At 33.4% G+C, this 18,095-nt stretch overlaps 2 protein-coding genes and 1 long non-coding RNA gene across 3 annotated transcripts; 2 read left to right on the top strand and 1 right to left on the bottom strand.

The window, feature by feature from the left end:
* Nucleotides 1-857: 857 nt before the first annotated feature.
* On the bottom strand, nt 858-2,087 carry LOC136069316 (uncharacterized). The gene is made up of 2 exons (XM_065777709.1): nt 1,578-2,087; nt 858-1,421 (listed from the first exon to the last, which is right to left on the bottom strand). The coding sequence occupies exons 1-2, from the start codon at nt 2,085-2,087 to the stop codon at nt 858-860; spliced, it is 1,074 nt and encodes a 357-aa protein (XP_065633781.1).
* An 8,657-nt stretch (nt 2,088-10,744) lies between these two features.
* LOC112032988 (protein SUPPRESSOR OF K(+) TRANSPORT GROWTH DEFECT 1) lies at nt 10,745-16,403 on the top strand. The gene is made up of 5 exons (XM_065777725.1): nt 10,745-10,855; nt 15,019-15,093; nt 15,206-15,304; nt 15,376-15,528; nt 16,006-16,403. The coding sequence occupies exons 1-5, from the start codon at nt 10,760-10,762 to the stop codon at nt 16,270-16,272; spliced, it is 690 nt and encodes a 229-aa protein (XP_065633797.1). The 5' UTR covers nt 10,745-10,759; the 3' UTR covers nt 16,273-16,403.
* On the top strand, nt 11,548-13,138 carry LOC136069324 (uncharacterized). Its single transcript, XR_010630549.1, has 3 exons — nt 11,548-11,864; nt 11,990-12,095; nt 12,964-13,138. It is a non-coding gene; the product is annotated as an uncharacterized LOC136069324 (long non-coding RNA).
* Nucleotides 16,404-18,095: the final 1,692 nt, after the last annotated feature.

The following is an 18,095-nucleotide window of genomic DNA, read 5'->3' on the forward strand; positions in this document are numbered from 1 at the left end:
CCTTTTGGGAAAGCCTTGTTTAGATTTGTGAAATTCACATATACTCGCCACTTTCTATTCTTCTTCTTCACCATCACAGTATTGGCCAGCCACTCAAGGTAGAAAACTTCCTTGATAGCCCCCGCCTACTTAAGCATCATCACCTCGTCTTTGACAGTATTAGAATGGTCATTGGATGAGTGGCGAGGTGGTTGCTTTTTGGGAGTGACAGATGGATTGACATTCAAATGATGGCAGATGAAGCTCGGATTCACCCCTAGGGGTTTGTAAGCATTCCACTCGAATACATCAACATTTTTCCTAAGGAACTCTATTAGCTCTTCCTTCTCTTAAGGAGGTAGTTGAGTTATAACCTAAAAGAACTTCTCCAGATCGTCACCAATAACAACCTTTTCTAGATCTTCACACTTCGCCGCCTCGACTAATTCATGGTCTGCTGACACCGGAGTTTTTGATTGCTATAAGCCCCTCTCCTCAAAGGCCGAGGACTTAGCCTCAGGCTGATGTAAGATGGCAACCATCAAGCATTGCCTAGTCGTGGATTGACTTCTTAGGATCTCCTTAACTTGGCTCTCCGATGGATACTTCACCTTTTGGTGCAGAATGGAAGAAACGGCTCTTAGGGCATGAAACCAAGGTCTGGCCACAATGGCCGTGTAGGATGAATAAGCGTTAACCACGATGAAATCCACCTCCACTACTTCTGAACTGGTCTATACGGGTAGTCTAATCTGACTCCTCAGAATGACAGTCTTCCCATCGAAACTTACCAGAGGGAAATCGTAGGATGTTAGGTCATTGGGTCTCAAATTCAGCCCCTTCTATAGGTCGGGGTACATAATCTGAACACCATTGGCCTAGTCTACCAACACCTTTTTCACATCGTAGCCCCCAATCCTGAGTATGACCACTAAAGTATCATCATGAGGTTGGATGGTTTTGATCTTATTCTGGTCTGAGAAGCCCAGAATCGGTTGGATTTCTATTCTAGCTCTCTTTGGCTTCAAATTAGCGTCCTCGGTAGGTAGCCGAGCAACAGACATCACTCTGGAGGGATAGGATCTGGTTCTCCCTGAAGCAGCGAAGATGACGTTTATTGTTCCCAAGGGAAGTCTTGAGGAATCATCTCTTTGGGGTTCTGAATTTATCTGGCCCCCCTGGCCACTAAAGTGATGCAAGAGTTGCTTAAGTTTTCCCTCTCGGACTAGCTGATCCAAATGATCCCACAAATTCCTGTAGTCCTCGGTGGTGTGTCCCTGGTCCTGGTGGTGGTGGCAATAAAGGCTCTGATTGCGTCTTATGGGGTTCCTCGCCATATTATTTGTCCATCTGAAGAATGACTCATTATTAATCTTTTCAAGAATCTGATGCACCGGTTCTCGAAACACTGCATTGATCGCCTGAGTATTAGTAGACTCTGACTACCAAGCAAAATCTCTTTGTGGCCAGTTGTTATTATATCGGTCCGACTTGAAATCCCTCATCTCCTAAGGGATAACCTTAACCTTTCATTTCCCCTACTACTGGTCTTCCTCAACCCTTTTATACTTGCCAATTCGATCTATGAGTCAGCACACACTGGTGACAGGTTTGCCAGTCAAAGATTTCCTTAAACCACGCTCGGCTAGGAGGCCAACTTCAAAAGTACTGATGACCACATCATCAAAGTCACCATCTATCTCGTTAAACATCTCCCAGTATCTGTCTGAGTATGCTTTCACGATCTCCCCCTCTCTCATGGACATGGACAATAGAGAGTCTAAAGGCCGGGGAACACTGCTGCATGTAATAAAACGAGAGCCGAATGCTTGGGTCAGCTCTTTAAAGGAACTTATGGAATCTCCCCTCAGGCTATCAAACCATCTCATCGCCATTAGTCCCAGACTAGATGGAAACACCTTACACATCAAGGCCTCATTCTTGGAATGAACGACCATTCTTTGGTTGAAGTGGCTCACATGCTCCACAAGATCCGTTCGACCGTTGTAGATGGTGAACGTTGGCTGGTGGAATCGGCGAGGGAGTATTGCCCCCTCAATATTGCGTGTGAAGGGCAATTTGGAAATCTGGTTCAACGTCCTGCTCATAGTGTCATTTCCCAAGCCTCTGCATGGTGGGCTCTTATGTCTATGTTCATGATGGTGTTCTACTTCATAGGAAAAAGATTCGTTAGGTGGAGTTCTTGACTTTTGCCTATAACTAACATCCTCTTCTTCCTCAGAGGAAACGTCAGAGTTAGAGGGGGCTCAGTCTCATCGTGTATGGCGCAACTTCCTCTTTAACTGGTCAATCTCCAGTTGCAGGTCCTTGTTACTCTTTGCACGGGAGATATGGGTTCCACCTCGAGCTTGACTCCTATCAGTATGTGCGGTATGCACACTTCCCTCACGGTTACCTCTCTACTCAAGATTGACAAACGGATCGCCATACTGGGATCCCAAAGGCTCTGCATAGTATGGACCTGATAGCTAAGCGTTGCACTCACTATTGCACAAGTTCTTCCCATAGATAGCGCCAATTGTAGGGACACGTTTTGTAGCCCAAGCCCAAAGTTTATGGGATATTGGCCCAATGAGCCCAGTATAATAAATTTGTAGAGAATGGGTTAAAGAACTAGGTCCCAATGAATTGGATAACAGCTAATATGGAATTAGATGACAATCAAACACAAATAAAAGGTACTGGTATGAATGAACTTGATGTCCGAGGAGGTAGTTCTTCATATGAATCAATTAAATAGAGTACAAGTACAATTTTGACTGCTACAATATTTTATTTCTATTTTTTCAATCCTCCATCCATGGAATATCCCACCTATTATATAGTCCCTTTTGGACTATCTTGATCCTACACTTGTCGATCATTTGAGCCACTACTTGAGTACTTGTCCCATCAGACACCCTCTCTGATTTTCTGTGAGTTGGAGTAGCCAAGGCAGCACTGTTCAGGGGTCCTCTCCACATAAATGCAGAAAAAAAGCTAGTTGCAGGGCATTCAATGCGGTGGTAGCAGCTTTTCCTAAGATATTTCTTAGCTTTCATTCTCTCTGGACGTTCAGGACGCATGTCCCTATCGCTAGACCTTCCTAGAAGGTTACCTTGATTATCTGGAGTACACATTTGAGCTATATTTATTGTATTCGAGGAGAAATTCCTCCTCAGACCACTTTCCATTCATTCCCTGCTTATCAGACCCCAAATTGGAACCACCCATAACTATTTATTCCTCCTCGGACCATTCATGTTCTCAGACCAGGCCTAAGGCCCAATATATGATTTAAGCCCTTAACCCTACACCAACGGTTTAAAAAATGTGTAACTTTTTAGAGTTATACTAGGTATAACTTGAACCTATCTCATATATATATATATTAAAAAATATGGATATACATAATTACTTTTAAATTAATTTGTTTTCTCTACATTAACAAAAAATATAATTTGAACACTTTCACTTGAGAATTGCAAAAATTTGAGATCAATAATTAAAAAAAGATTAATGATATGTACACAATAAAATATCATAACTTTTTAAAATTAATTTGCCAACTCACACATGGATCCACCACAATCTCTAATTCATTTTTTTTGCTATACTAAGTTAGAAATGTTGTGTCTATAGCATTACTTATAAAAGTAAATTTGGTTCACAAAACATAATCCTCAATCCCTAAAAGAGTAAAAAATAACCCAAATAAGAACAAAAAAACTATCTCAAATAACAGTAAAAATAGGCCAAACAACAACAAATGAACAAAACATTCAACAATAAACTTATTCAAAAATAAAAAATAAAACTCCCAATAATTCATAATCGTAAGTTGCACTCATAGTAGTTATTATCCGTTTCTCTCTCTCTCTCTCTCTCTCTCTCTCTCTCTCTCTCTCTCATCATTTCATATCTTTCTTATTTTATTATTCTCATATCAGTATTCTCAGTTCTTACTTTATCTACTATTAGATTCTTTTTGCTTTTTAATTTTGTTAGTATAAGGAAATTGTAAAATCTTATGTATTTTCGTGTTATTTATTTATTTATGTTGATCTATCAAAGTTCTTTTTTGATATAAGATAGAAATTCTACTCTAACCTAATTTAAGTGTATATGTCTGTGAAGTTCTCTTCTAGAGACTTAAACCCCGGCCCTTACCCCTCCACATCCCACAAGCATTTATACTTGTGGAATGACCTTTATAAAAAAGGTATGTGGTAATATTTTGTATAATTTAATTTTTTAATAAATATCCTAGAAAAATTTCTTAGAGCTCTTGTTATCCAATAGCTTAACTAAAACCAAAATTATCTTTATTTTAAAGAGTAAATCCTTAATACAACTTCAATGGTCTCTCTAAAATGCAAAAAAGAAAATGACCATGAGTAGTCAGTTTCTTAGTTTGAAGAGTTACTATTTATTAGCAAAAGAAAAGATAAAAAATTGGTGAGGTCAAAATAAAATATAAGTTAGAAAGATTAAAAAATTGAACGAAGGAAGATTAAAGTAAGAATAAATAAATAATGAAGAAATAATTATTTAAAGATGCTGGTTTTTTTTTTTTTTTTTTTTGAGAAACAAACACACACAAGGAGAGAGAAATGAGTTCTAACATAAAGATAAAGACATATCACAACTCCACTCAAAAGCCATGGTAACTTTTAAGGGACGGTGGGGCAAGTTTAAAGATGCTTGTTAGTGGGTGTTTTTAGGGCATTTATTAATAGACTATTTTAAGAAATTTTTGATATCATTTTCTTAAGGAAATATAAGGGTATGTTTGGTAACTGTTTTTTCCCCTTATTTTATGTTTTCAAAAACAATTTTCTATTTTTGAGACTAAAAAACTTATTTGACAACAAAAAATGGATAGAAAACAAAAATTGTTATCAAAACTCAATTTGTGGAGGAAACTGAAAACATGTAAAAGACTGTTTTCAGTTTCTAATTTTCAAAAGTTAATAAAAACACACATTTAATTTAATAAATTTATCTCATTTAATGAGTTAGCATTATAGTTTAAATCTTAGTAATAATATATTTTAATATTTTCTATTTTTTTCTTCAAAAAACTATCATTTTAATTTCAACTAACCTTTCTAAAAAAAACAATTTCAACTAATCAAATATGTTTTTTATTTCAAAAATACAAAAAATTGTTTTTTCTTTATATTCCCAAAAATAAGTTTTTAAAAATAGAAAATAAAAACTATTACCAAACATAATCTAAGAATTTATAATAAAAAAAAGGTTGTTCCCTTCTTTTCTCATTAAATATTTTAAAAATATTCTACAAATTAATACCTTAAGACATTGATTAACTTTTTTAATATTTAAATAAAATGAAAAAAAAAATATATAGACAGAGAGTTAGGTGGAAACTACTTTTGAAAGAGTAAGCAAAATGAACTTTTAGGTGGAGTTCGGATCGCATTTTCAACGTTTGTGTTGTATGTTTGTGTTTATTAGCGGGTCTATGTAATGTTTATGAGACCCACAAACTTTTTTTTCAGTAAATTTTTTTATTAAGAATGAGTTCTACGACATTATTCACATATTTAAAAATTATTTTATTATACTGCTAGTTTTCAGTCGAAAGGAATATTACTCTTCGAAATTGGATGGAAATAAACCTAAACAGCTGGAAATCATCTAATACATTCCACCGACACAAACTACTATAAGTATCATATTTGTAACAATCCCACCCTCGTACCGCAATATCTTTGTCGGAACCTTTGATTTAGCTCGGCGATCTTTTGGAAGTAAAAACAAGCAGCGTTACTACCAGAGTCGCCTATTCTCCTTTATATGCACTGACTTAAAGATGTCATTGAAACTTTATTCCTTTACAAAAAGGAACCCTAGATCATATTATCCTCTAAATAGAATTCATAGATTGTGAATATAACAAAATAATGGTTCTAAAAGCCCATCTTTCACCAATCTTGAATACCATTTAGATTAATAAGATCTAGATATAAGTGCCAAAATATACAAAACCAAAGGATGGAAACTTTCTCTTTAAAAAGTAAAACATATAAATTTCCATCTAGAAAACAATCATGGACAATGCTTAGCTTTACCAAAACAGAAAAAAATTTCCTTTTGGTCATGCTTTTGAGACTAATTTCCTTTTGGCAATTACTAGGGCAACTAACTTGTCCATCTGTTTGGTATTATAATTCCTCTTCTTATCACCCTTACCTTTCGGTTTAGGCTAAGAATTTGAATTAAATCATATTGATCCTAGCCTTAGCTTTTAGGATGTCTTCTGTTACATAGAATTCATTAATCAATTCAGATAATATAAAAAGAATTTATTTTCAAAACAATCTGAATTGATCAAATGATTCTAACAAGGACTTATGGATCATATCCATATGAGATTAACATTTAATCTCTACATCCAAGAATTCCAATTCATTTTAAGATTAAAACATTTTCATAAAATGATATAGAATTGGAACTCCTTAAGCCTTTCTTAGCACTCAATATGATTCATACCAAACATCTCATTTAGACTTGATATAAAGTCTAAGTTTAGTACTAACTCTTGCATCTCATGCAGTAGCACAATTGAGATAGAAGCCAATATAACATATTAGCATTTCAATGGAGACTATGATCATATCATAAGCTATCTTCCATAAATGCATCATGTATAGGAAATTATGACAATGCTGAATCAAAACATGAATATTTACTTCAGCTCCTTTAAGCACCATGTCCAAAATTATTTCTTAGTTAATGTGATTCAACTAAAATAGTAGCTAGAGGACAAAATTTATGACAACTTTATTTTGAGACCTTGAACTTAAATACCAGGACATTATCATTTTGCACCATAACCATATAATATGGAACCCGAAAACATACTATACTAGGTGCAACGACAACCTAATCCCGCAATTAATATTCCTCAGCATAGAGTGAATATCAATCACTATGATCAGGCGAGATTCTCTTTATTAATGCTATCATGGTAACTCTTACCAAACAAAAATAATTTGCCGCTTTTCCTTTGGCCTCTAAGTAATAATAGCAAGAACTCAGCATAGAGGATGCTATCAAACTTAGTCTAGTGTACACCATTGTCTAGAATCATGTGTAGCCACATTTCATCCCTTTAACAGGCTTATTTTGTAGTACCATGATAAAAACACCCTCCGCATGGAATGCAAAGCTCGAGGCTAAGACAAGGTGTTTGATCAAACCACTATAAACCAGGAAATTCAATCTTGTAGTACCATGAAATAAACATCCTCCGCATGGAACGCAAGGCTCGAGGCCAAGACGAGATGTTTACCCCACACCACTATGAACCAACAATGGAGGCGTGAGATCCAACCCTTGTATCTCTCTCCCACTAGAAATTTTAAACAAGTGAAGTGTCTTGAAATCACTGTGATCTAATCACAATTTTAACCCTACACATCAAATGTGTTAATTGTTTAAATTCAATGTGATGTAACTATGTCACATCACAATAGCGTAACGAACATTCGCGCAATCACAAAGAAGTTTAACCTTGTAATCCGTGAAGTAAATACCCTCCGCATGGAATGCAAACTCGAAGTCAAGACAAGGTATTTATTCACATTACAATAAACTTAACAAAAGGGTTATTTCATCACTCCCACTCATTATTTGGGTTTTTCTTCAAATAATTGTGATCCCATCACAACTAATAACCTTGCACTTAATCAAAGACTCTAATCTTATTAGAATCACTAACTAAAATGGAAGTCCTAAACCATTTAGGATTCCTTAAACACTAATGAATCAAAAATTAGTTATATAGAACTCTATCCTTAATTTACTAGGCAAAGTATTCTAATCTCATTAGAAACTATATAACTTTAATTAGAATTTTAATCTCATTAAAAACCTCTAATTAAAATAAATTAAGGATTATCAATCATTAAATGATTTAGTACCAAGAGTTCTATTTAACTAATATCTTTGATCTCATTAGGTCTATTAGTTAGAACCATGTGTAATCTAATCACACATAACCTTGCTCTTAAAAAAACTTGAAAACACTTAGAAAAAATTTCTAATTTTATTTCTTTCGATCGATCGAATGTGCCCCTCGATTGATCGAAAAAATTAAAATATTTGAACTTGACCTTCTGACTTGTTCGATCGATACTCGATTGCCTCTCGATCGATCGAAAAACAAATTCGATCGATCGACTATCAATCGAAAATCAATCTAATTAAAAGGTCTGATCACTGTTTCACTCGATCGATCGAAAGTTTTGATCGATCGAAACTCGTGAAACTTGAATTTCCAGAAATTTTCTAAGGCAGTTTTCTAGGGTTTTTCTTGAACAAACAACTAACCCTTTTTGAGTTCTCTTCCAAAAACACCTTTTTGATTTTATCAAGGAAGATTTTCAGATCAAACATTAGGGTTTTCAATATCAAGATGAAGAACCCTAATATGCTAGAAATCCTTGAAAACATAATCCTAATCTTATTAGGAATAAAATTCATAATCCTAGCATTAATTTACTGTTTGATCACTAAATAAATAAATATATAATGCAAGGCATGCGTCAATATGATGAATCCTTTTATTAAACAATGAAGTCAACACCTTCATAAAAGGATATAATATGGGCCATCTTTTATACAAACGTTTTGCATATCAGCCCATATTTATATAATATACGGATTCAATAGAATCCTTGATACATGCGAACTCCATTAACACATCAGATGCTTAATCATGATACGGCACTATAACTTGATGCATTCACATAGGTCATTGATAATACGAACCAATATGTATATCTCATATACTAAATCATGGCATCAGCAACAGTTATCAAAAGAAGCATAATCAAGAACCACTGTGTTTAACGTGAATCAATACTACGAAAACATGGCACCGTATCATAATCAACAAGAACATGAACCACTTCGAATAACTAAGCCCAATTGCCAACAACCGAAGCAGTTCAGTTACATTAATATTCACAAAATTTAAACGACGTCTTTCATAAAAGAACACTGTTATGCAGAAATATTTTACTGCAGAAAACTAGAACACCAATAAAACGTTTTTTTCTTTGATTCTAAAATTCAATCACATGTTATACAAGCATGATATTGAAGACCGCTCTGATACCATTGTTGGGTTTTTGTATCTCATACAAAAAACACGCAGCGGAAGCAACAAAAACACGGATCTACTTCAATCATGAAAGATAAACATGTAACCATGAATTACTAGAATCAAAGAATAGAAAGCGTACCTTGGTGCAGTGAATTTCAAAACAAACTTGAGAATACCTTCAATCTTCATCTCAATTCCACATGGTGCCCAAGATGTGTGGTCTCTCAATCAGTCTTTTGTACATAGATTCCCAAAGAAAAATCCTTCTCCTTCTCCTTGTGGAGAAAAACTATTTCTTTTTCTTTGTATCTACGTACGTTAAAACCATTTACTTAGTTTCTTTATTTAATAACACTTATTAAATAATGACTGATTTCTAATTGGGTTAGCCTTTTGGGCCTACCCAATTGGGCTTTAGTTTGTGGCTTGAGATGGGACCAAAGGGACCAATAAGACACTAGCTCCAATGGCCTTGGGCTTTTCCGTCAACTCTTGACAAGTCCAAAGTTACCATTAATTATATTCAATACCACTATAAGAATATAATTGCACTCTAGGCCTTATCTATAAATTATTTCCCAAGACTTTATTATACATTCAACCCCTTCATTAAAATATTCGTAGTAATACAAAGTCATTAATATTGACTGCCACTTTGAAGGTTACTACATCTTAATCCTTGAGTACCCGGTTTAATCCTTTATGTTATTCATCATATATTTATAAATCCAATTCCATAAATATATACTTTAGTAACTCTTTACTAAAGTGGTTGGGCCCAACACTCTGAATAACCAAACCCATTAAACTTATCTCAAGAGAATATTTTATATCTCCGTTAAGAGATTATGAATTCCATCTTGAAAATACATGTCCCATCAACACTAAATGCGGCTGCCCAACATACTGAGGTTTTGACCATAACTTATAGATCTCACTCCTGATATATCAAAGAACCTACATCTCATGATCAGGTCCATTATTCTCTCAGGATTTAGAGTTGATGTAAATAGAAGTCGTGAGCTTTATTATTCATTTGACAGTCATTAGGAGAATAATAAATCTCACAGCGGTCCAGTTCAATATGTCTTAACTCTTAAAACATATCAACATACCAACTAGAAGTCTCCACTTCCATGATCAAGACAAATCATCTTAGTTATATGTTATAGTCTTCGCAGATGAAATGCCCAATTTCATCACCGACTACGAACTAAAATTCTGAGTTTACAAAGAACTTGTGATTTATATCTTTCTGTGACTTTTCACATAAATCACATATATGCATCTCATGGACTAAGATAATGTCCCATTAGTTCATAAATGGTCTCATGCAATTAAACAACTTAATTATTCATGACATGCCAATAAATTGGATTTTAGGGCACAAACCCTAAAGCAAAACCAATGTTTTACACTATCCAATAAGAGATTTTGCCATATAAGATTTTTACTTAAAATTTAATACATCTAATCACACCTAATAACTTCTTAATAAACTCTCAATTTGGTTGAGAGTTTATAAGGATATAGTGTAAAACATGGTTTTACACTATATCCTTATAAAATTTAATCTCAAATAGTTAATACATGACATTATCATACATTGTTTCCTTATACTTATCTACATGTAATCTTGAAATGGAAATTTTCTTCAATACATTTCAGGATGTAAGCGACGCTGTGGAACATGTTCTGATTCTAGCAGCCACAAATACTCCTTATGCTTTGGATCAGGTAAGTAAAAAATAAAATACTTCTAACATATGGCCTGGATAGAAAAGATTTTATGATCAACATTGCTTTAGGGTTGAGGCTAATGCAAAGTTAANTGCAGGTATCATCAGCTTTTTTTTTTTTTTTTTTAAATTATTATTATAATTAATTTGGACTTTGGAAAAAGCTGGTACTGGGTCTGATTAATATTTTTGAGCTATGTTCATGGTCTTTAGCGGGCTTTGAGTGCTTGATTTAGGCGGATCCTGATCAAATTTTTTTATTATCTAATTTATCTCCTCCTAGATCATTAGTTCCAAACTTTTATTCCAAGATCATAAATGAAGGATCTAAAAAAATTTCTCCCCCCAAAACCTCTCTTTTGCAAAAATAATATTACTTTATTATTTGTTATTAAAAATAGCAGTTTGGGAGAATAATTTAGGAGAATAGCTTCATCGTAAAAATCATGGTTGGCTTGAACTATTGTTTTTAAAACACGATATAGTAAAAACTGAAATTTTAAGATTTAGTTGATTTAAATGGTATAATTGCACTTAATAACTTACACTTCAACACTTTACGTTGAAATTATGTTTGTAAAACATGATTTTAAGTAAACTTGTATATTCAAAATACGATTTTATCACGAGGCTATTCTCCTAAATAATTTACTACCCATATAAATTGTGATGATTGGTTCGCTGGCCCAGGCCTCCGAACCCCTCTCACCCGTTAGAGGAATAAAGAGAGGTCAGGGGAAATCAGACACGCTGATTAGATATATTGCTTATGCATATATCTATTGCAGATTAACTGTATGAGTGAACTAATTGACATATATATCTCTCTCTGTTATAGACAAATAACCCTCAGCAACAGGGTAACCCTACGGAGGAGTCCCAGGGATCGAGTTATTTTGAGAAGTTGAGTAATGTTAAGTTGGATGATGTGGGTGGTCTTCAGGATTGCAAACGGGTATTGATGGAAGCTGCCATATGGCCTAGAAAGTATCCTCAATTTTTTACTGGTAAGTTCCTCCTCCATCATTGTATTTAACTTTTGGGTTTTCTAATCTCTGCTTTTAGTTAGTTTATCTGATATTCTGAAGTTTCAATTCCAATAAGAATGGCTGGGTTTTAATCCTCTGTTTAGGGAATCGAAAACCATGGAGGACTGTATTACTATTTGGTCCACCTGGAACAGGGAAGACCCTTCTAGCAAAGGCAATTGCAGCAGAAGCAAAGTTTTATTTCTGTAGGTAATATTTATATGGAACTTTATATGTTTTCATTGAACTTGCAGTATAAACTTATGTTATGGACACATAAAAAGTGAAAATTATTGTACATATTTACAAAATGTGGAAAATATTATATACTTTTTGCAAATGTGTTACAACCTCTCGTGTGTTTACAATGTAAATTTACATTGCAAGTACAACGTAAATATATAACTTTCCTATTTATATTTTTACCAAACCCAATGCCAATACATAGCAAACAAATGAATTACAATAACTGATGATGAAAGAATTATACATGGAAAGAGATAAAAGAGCTAATTTTCATCTTCTAGCAAGTGTTACACTTTGTCTAAGAATTCATAAAGGAATGGAAATGAATATTTTCTTCTTTTACTAACACTATTTGATTCTTATCTTTGATGTATTGAACACCATTCAAATCTCTTGTTTTCAATGTCCATTAATCGAGATGACGGACAAAAGTCTTTAAATTTAGATTTAATAGATTAAATATTCTTGTTGAAATCTAAAGATATTTGAGTTTCAGCAAATGTGGATTTGAGTTCTTAATATTTTATATTGTTGATTTAGTTTCCTTACTTCATATGGTTGGGTCTTTGGCTCCTTTTATAAGCTTTTTCAATGCAATTATCACATTATTGGAATGTGTTGAATTTCTGAATTCATCATCTACGCCATTATGCTTCAATTGATTCCCATTTCCGATTGTTTTATTCTCTACTTCTTCCAACCAGTTATTTTCGGGTGCATTTATTACAGTTCATGTACAGATTTCCCATAGATGTAGATGTGTTTGCTTTACAATCATTTTATATAGATGAAATGTTGCCAACACATTTACATGTGTACTGTTTATACACAGTATTTCTCCATCGAAGATTGTGTCTAAATTGATGGGAGAGAGTGAACGGCATGTCAAAGATCTTTTTAAAGAGGCTCGTAAAAAAGTTCCCTCCATTATTTTTATTGACGAAATTGATTCCTTATGTGGCCCACGAGGTGAAAACAATGAGCACGAAGCAGCTCGACGAATCAAATCAGAACTTCTTGTACATATGCAGGTATTTTGTTTTCCCTGGAAGTAAATTTAGAGTAATTTGCTCCAAGCTTCATTTTTATATATTATAATTCACATGCTTAGATTAAGATTGGGGACAAGTAGTTCGTCAATAACTTCTTTTAGTTTATTACTATTCTGTTCAGTAAGAATTTTTTACATTTCATGGTATTACTTGAAAGGCATCTTATTGAACATTTTTATACTTACAAAATGGAATTTGAGGGATTTGATGAAAAATTGAACTGAAATGTTTAGTATGGGTGACCCAACTGAAGGTATTTAAGCTTAAGTAATTTCAAATCATGTATGTGGCCCAAAGAAAGGCTATTTTTTTCTTTTGAATTTTAGGTTTTAATTTTTCTTTTTGTTTTACATTCTAGTATATATGTCTAATGAGTTGAGGAGAAATACGTAAATAGCTATCTACAAAAACAATGAGGATATTCAAAACTGTACAAATTACTGTAAAATTAAACTTATGAATCACTCTTTGAAACTTTGGAAAAGAGTGATTAAATATAGGTTAAGACATAAAACAACAATATTAGAAAATTAATTTGGTTTTATGCTAGGAAAATCTACCATGGAAGTTATTTTCTTACTAGACATCTAATGGAAAAATATAGAAGCTTGTAAAGTTCTTCATATGGTCTTTATTAACCTAGAGAAAACATATGATATGGTCTCTAGAGAGTTTATGCAGTGGGTTTTGGAGAAGAAAGGCTTTCCTCCAAGTATATTAAGTAAATTAAGTGTTTGATGGAGCTGGTATGTAGTGTGAGAATAAGTGAAAGCATCACAAGTAAGATACTATGACCTATCATTATATATTTGGAGAGACACTCTAGAATCTAAATGCTTTCGATTAAGCTGAACTAAAACATAATATATGGAATGTAAGTTTAGTAAAAGTATAAATATAGATGAAGGAGATATAAAATTCAATGATGAAGAGATGCTAAAGAATAAGAGCTCTTGATATCTTGGATAAATAATTCATAAAGATTGAGAGATTGAAGATGATGTGAATTATAGGAAAAGAGCATTGCGGATGAAGTGGAGAAACAAAAAAAAGAAAAAGAAATTTGTGATTGTAGAATGCTTATAAAGTTAAAGGAAAATTTTATAAGATTGTTATAAGACTAGATATGCTCTATGGGGCTAAATGCTGGGTTCTTAAGAAGCAATGTATTCATAAAAGAAGTATAACTGAAATGAGATGGTTAAAATGGATAAGTGGAAATAGACAATTCGAAATGAAGAAATCCACAAAAAGATAGGGGTGACCTTTATTGTTGAAAAGATGAGGGAGAGTCACTTGAGATAATTTGGTCATACTTAGAGGAGAGCAACTAATGCACTTGTAGGAAAGAGTGAGGTCAATTCAAGTTGAAGTAAAGAAAAATTACAAAGGAAGAAAAACATAACGTTAGTAGAAATAGTAAAAAATGACATCAATTAAGGAAGGGATAGAGAGGATGAGTTTGAATAAAATAAAATGTAGGAAAAAATACATATAGCCGACCTTGATTAATCTGTTGAAGATCCATAGTCGGCCACAAAAAAATTGGGACTAAGGCCTTTTTATTGTTGTTGTTATTATTATTATTGTATTCATCCTTTTAGTTACCAATTATCCCAAAAGTTTAAGCTATTAGGAAAATATGAATTTAATAATTTAACCATAATTCTAACACTTTCCGTAACTCGTGGGTCTAAATTCCCCGTAATAAGTGGGGGCTCAATAAGTGGGAATTTAATATTTTAAATGAGAGGTAGAATGAACACAGAGATTGAATCCAAAATCTCCTGTTTTGATATTGATTTAGGGTTGAGGCTAATGCAAAGTTAACGTAGGCCCTAAGGAGGCGTTTTGATATGCGAATCTATATCCCTCTCCCAGATTACAAGGCAAGGGAACGCATATTTGAGGTACTTCAGTTCTTGTAATGCAATGAATTTGGTGAATCAAAGCAACTCACTGTACTTTATGCTTTTGTAGTTTATGTCTTGTTTAATATCCTCCAGTTTTTTATTTGAGCAGATTCAGATTGGGAAAACTCCTAGTATGATTGATAAAAATGGATTAGAGAGTTTAGCTAAAGGGACAAAAGGTTTCTCTGGTGCAGATATATCCTCCTACGTAAGTGTCAATTTGACATTAGATGTCAGTATCTCCAAAGTGATTATATGACTAAAAACTGTTACTTTTAGGTCAAAGATGCACTATATCACTCTATTCGTGCAACTCTTAGGGAAAAATTCTTCATTAAAACCGAAGACAACGTGTGGGTCCCTTGCCAAGATGCTGGTGTTTCAGACAAGAAATCATTGCGGGAACTTGAGAAACTCAAACAAAATTCAAAGGTACTAGCTAGGAAACTGATGTTCAAGACAAGAAATGAATATTAATTAGTAAGTTAATTATGAATAGAATTCTTGAAGATACGTAGACTGCCTTTACTTTAGTAGTTAGTTAATTTATGGGGAAGAGAGAATTCTTAGTCTACATTATAGACACAAAATGTGTACAGCTAGTACAATGTAAGTCAATAAAAGTCCGGAAAAGAAAAATTTTAAACCTATAAAAGTCCTTATGTAAAATAGGATTGAAGAAAAACTTGAAAGAGGGGAGGGGGTTAGTATACTGGAAAGAAAAAGAAAAAAGAGCGTGTGGCACTCAATTGCATTGATTCATGTTTGGTGTTGATTTTCTCTTCCATTATCATAGGGTTTTTTTTTTTGGTTGTTGTCAAGCTTGTTTGTGGTAGTATTTTTTAAGACCCCTATATCCACTTTGAATTTTCATATTCATTCGTGTCTCTGGAAATTGATGACTTGCAGATCCAGGTACCAAAGATCACATTAGATGATTTTAAGAAAGTGAGTAAGAGACATAAGCGAACTGTAAATGAAGCTGACCTTAACCTGCTTGAGAAGTTTGATAACGAGTTTGGGGCAAGGTTTTCAGACCCGGGTAGAAATGTAGAGAGACGTTGGTTTTTATTTTTTATTTTTATTTTAATTTTAATTTTTATTTTAATTTTTAGGCGGCATCCATATTATAGTGGGTTTTTTTGTTTTGGTTGTTGTTTATTGTCTTTTTTTTGATAGTAGATAGAATTTATATTTTAGCTTAATTTAAGTGTGTGTGTGAAGTTCCTTAGTGTTCTCTGAACTTAACTCGATGAGTTACGTATGTCAGTTTGGTTAATTAGAAGCTTTACAACCAGTTTGCTTTTTGTCTTACTTTTTATATTACAAAAACGCAATAAAACTAGCGTTTCTTTAATAAATCTATTAACAATATAAAATGATAGGCCAAAAGCGTATTGATTCCTTGTAATAAATTAACCAATTAATTTAGCCAAGTGAATTAATTAAGTTAATTAACATGCAAATGTGTGGTAGCATAAATAAATCACCAATAAACTAACTATGCAGCGAAAAATAAATAACACGGTGATTTATTTATGAATGGGAAAATCCTAACAGCAAAATTTTCACCGGGTGATTTTCAGGTCACCACTTTCGAAACTTTACTATTATCACAATAAGCGGTTACAAGTAAAGGAATCTCAAGTGCCTTAATTGATTCCTATTCGACCGATCAAAAAGAGTACTCAATTGATCGAAAGTAATTTTTGACCGATCGAAAATTGTGAAACAGGATTTTTTACAGAATTTTCTGGTGACTGTTCAAAAAGATTGAAGAGGTTTCAAGCCTTGTTAATGGTTTTATGAAACATTTTAATTCTCCATACGTGCCTTTGGATGAAACATAACCCTATGGGTATAAACAGTAAGTTTGAGAGAAACACAAGAAATCTAGTGGTCATTCTCCAGAATTGCTGTCTGTAAAACCCAATATCTTGATTGTATCATAGGGACAAATTTGTGAGAACCCTTTAGCAACAATAGTGTGGGGGCCAAATATTGTCTAAGGAAAATGATATAGTGTCTCTAAGCTATCTATTTTCTGTTTGTTTTTTGTGGTTACCTTGTTCTTTCATTATTACTTTGTATAATATCCCCAACACCTTCAAGTATGAATTTAATGATTTTTTACTAGTTCAATAAATACTGTAAAGTTTTAGACCCATTAAACACAAGTTGTTTAACATAGTTATTTAGCCAAGTGATTACTTAGATAAATTAAATAGATGTAGGTTAACACATTCAAATTATATCATATAAATAATGTGAAAATATAAAGAACACAACGATATGATTACCTAGGAAAACCTAACCGGTAAAAAATCTGGAGAGAATTTAACTTAGCTATTCTCAAGGTAAAAACAGATCCACTATGAAAGGATTGAAGTTTTTACAATAGAATTTAGACCACTAACATCCTATTGCGCTACCTCGTGTAAAAAACTTACTACCACAACCACATGACAGTTTCGAGTCCAGAGACTATTTCTTTCCTTGATCTGCAGTAACCACAAATTCTCCTACTTGGAACTTTGAGACTTCACTCAAAGGTTTCAGATCTTCTTCAAGTTCCTTAAGCAGCAACTGAAGCGATCATTAAGCTCTTGACGCGAATCTTGATCTTGATAACCCTGTGTGTGTATGAAGGTAAACACCTTTAGATCTCATAAAAGATTCAACATACAACACTCAAAAAGACTTCTACAACGTAGCTAGGATTTTTCCTTTTATATGTGAAGTAAAACACTTAACCCTACACGTAAAATGGGCTTGGGCTGAATTGGAAATTCTGCAGAAAAATAAATTTGCATGTGGTTCGATCGATCGAGCCTTGCAAATGTTGTTCAATAAATCCTACAATTACTCGATTCCAATTTTACAATTAAACACACTTTGAGCAAGCCTAAACCTAGACTCTATATTTTGATCATGGTTTGCCAACACAATACATATTGAAATTCTAATACATTAGTCCTTAAGGTCTTAGAACCTAACAA

This window comes from Quercus suber, unplaced genomic scaffold, assembly GCF_002906115.3.
Source record: "Quercus suber isolate HL8 unplaced genomic scaffold, Cork oak 2.0 scaffold_162, whole genome shotgun sequence".
Lineage (NCBI taxonomy): Eukaryota > Viridiplantae > Streptophyta > Magnoliopsida > Fagales > Fagaceae > Quercus > Quercus suber.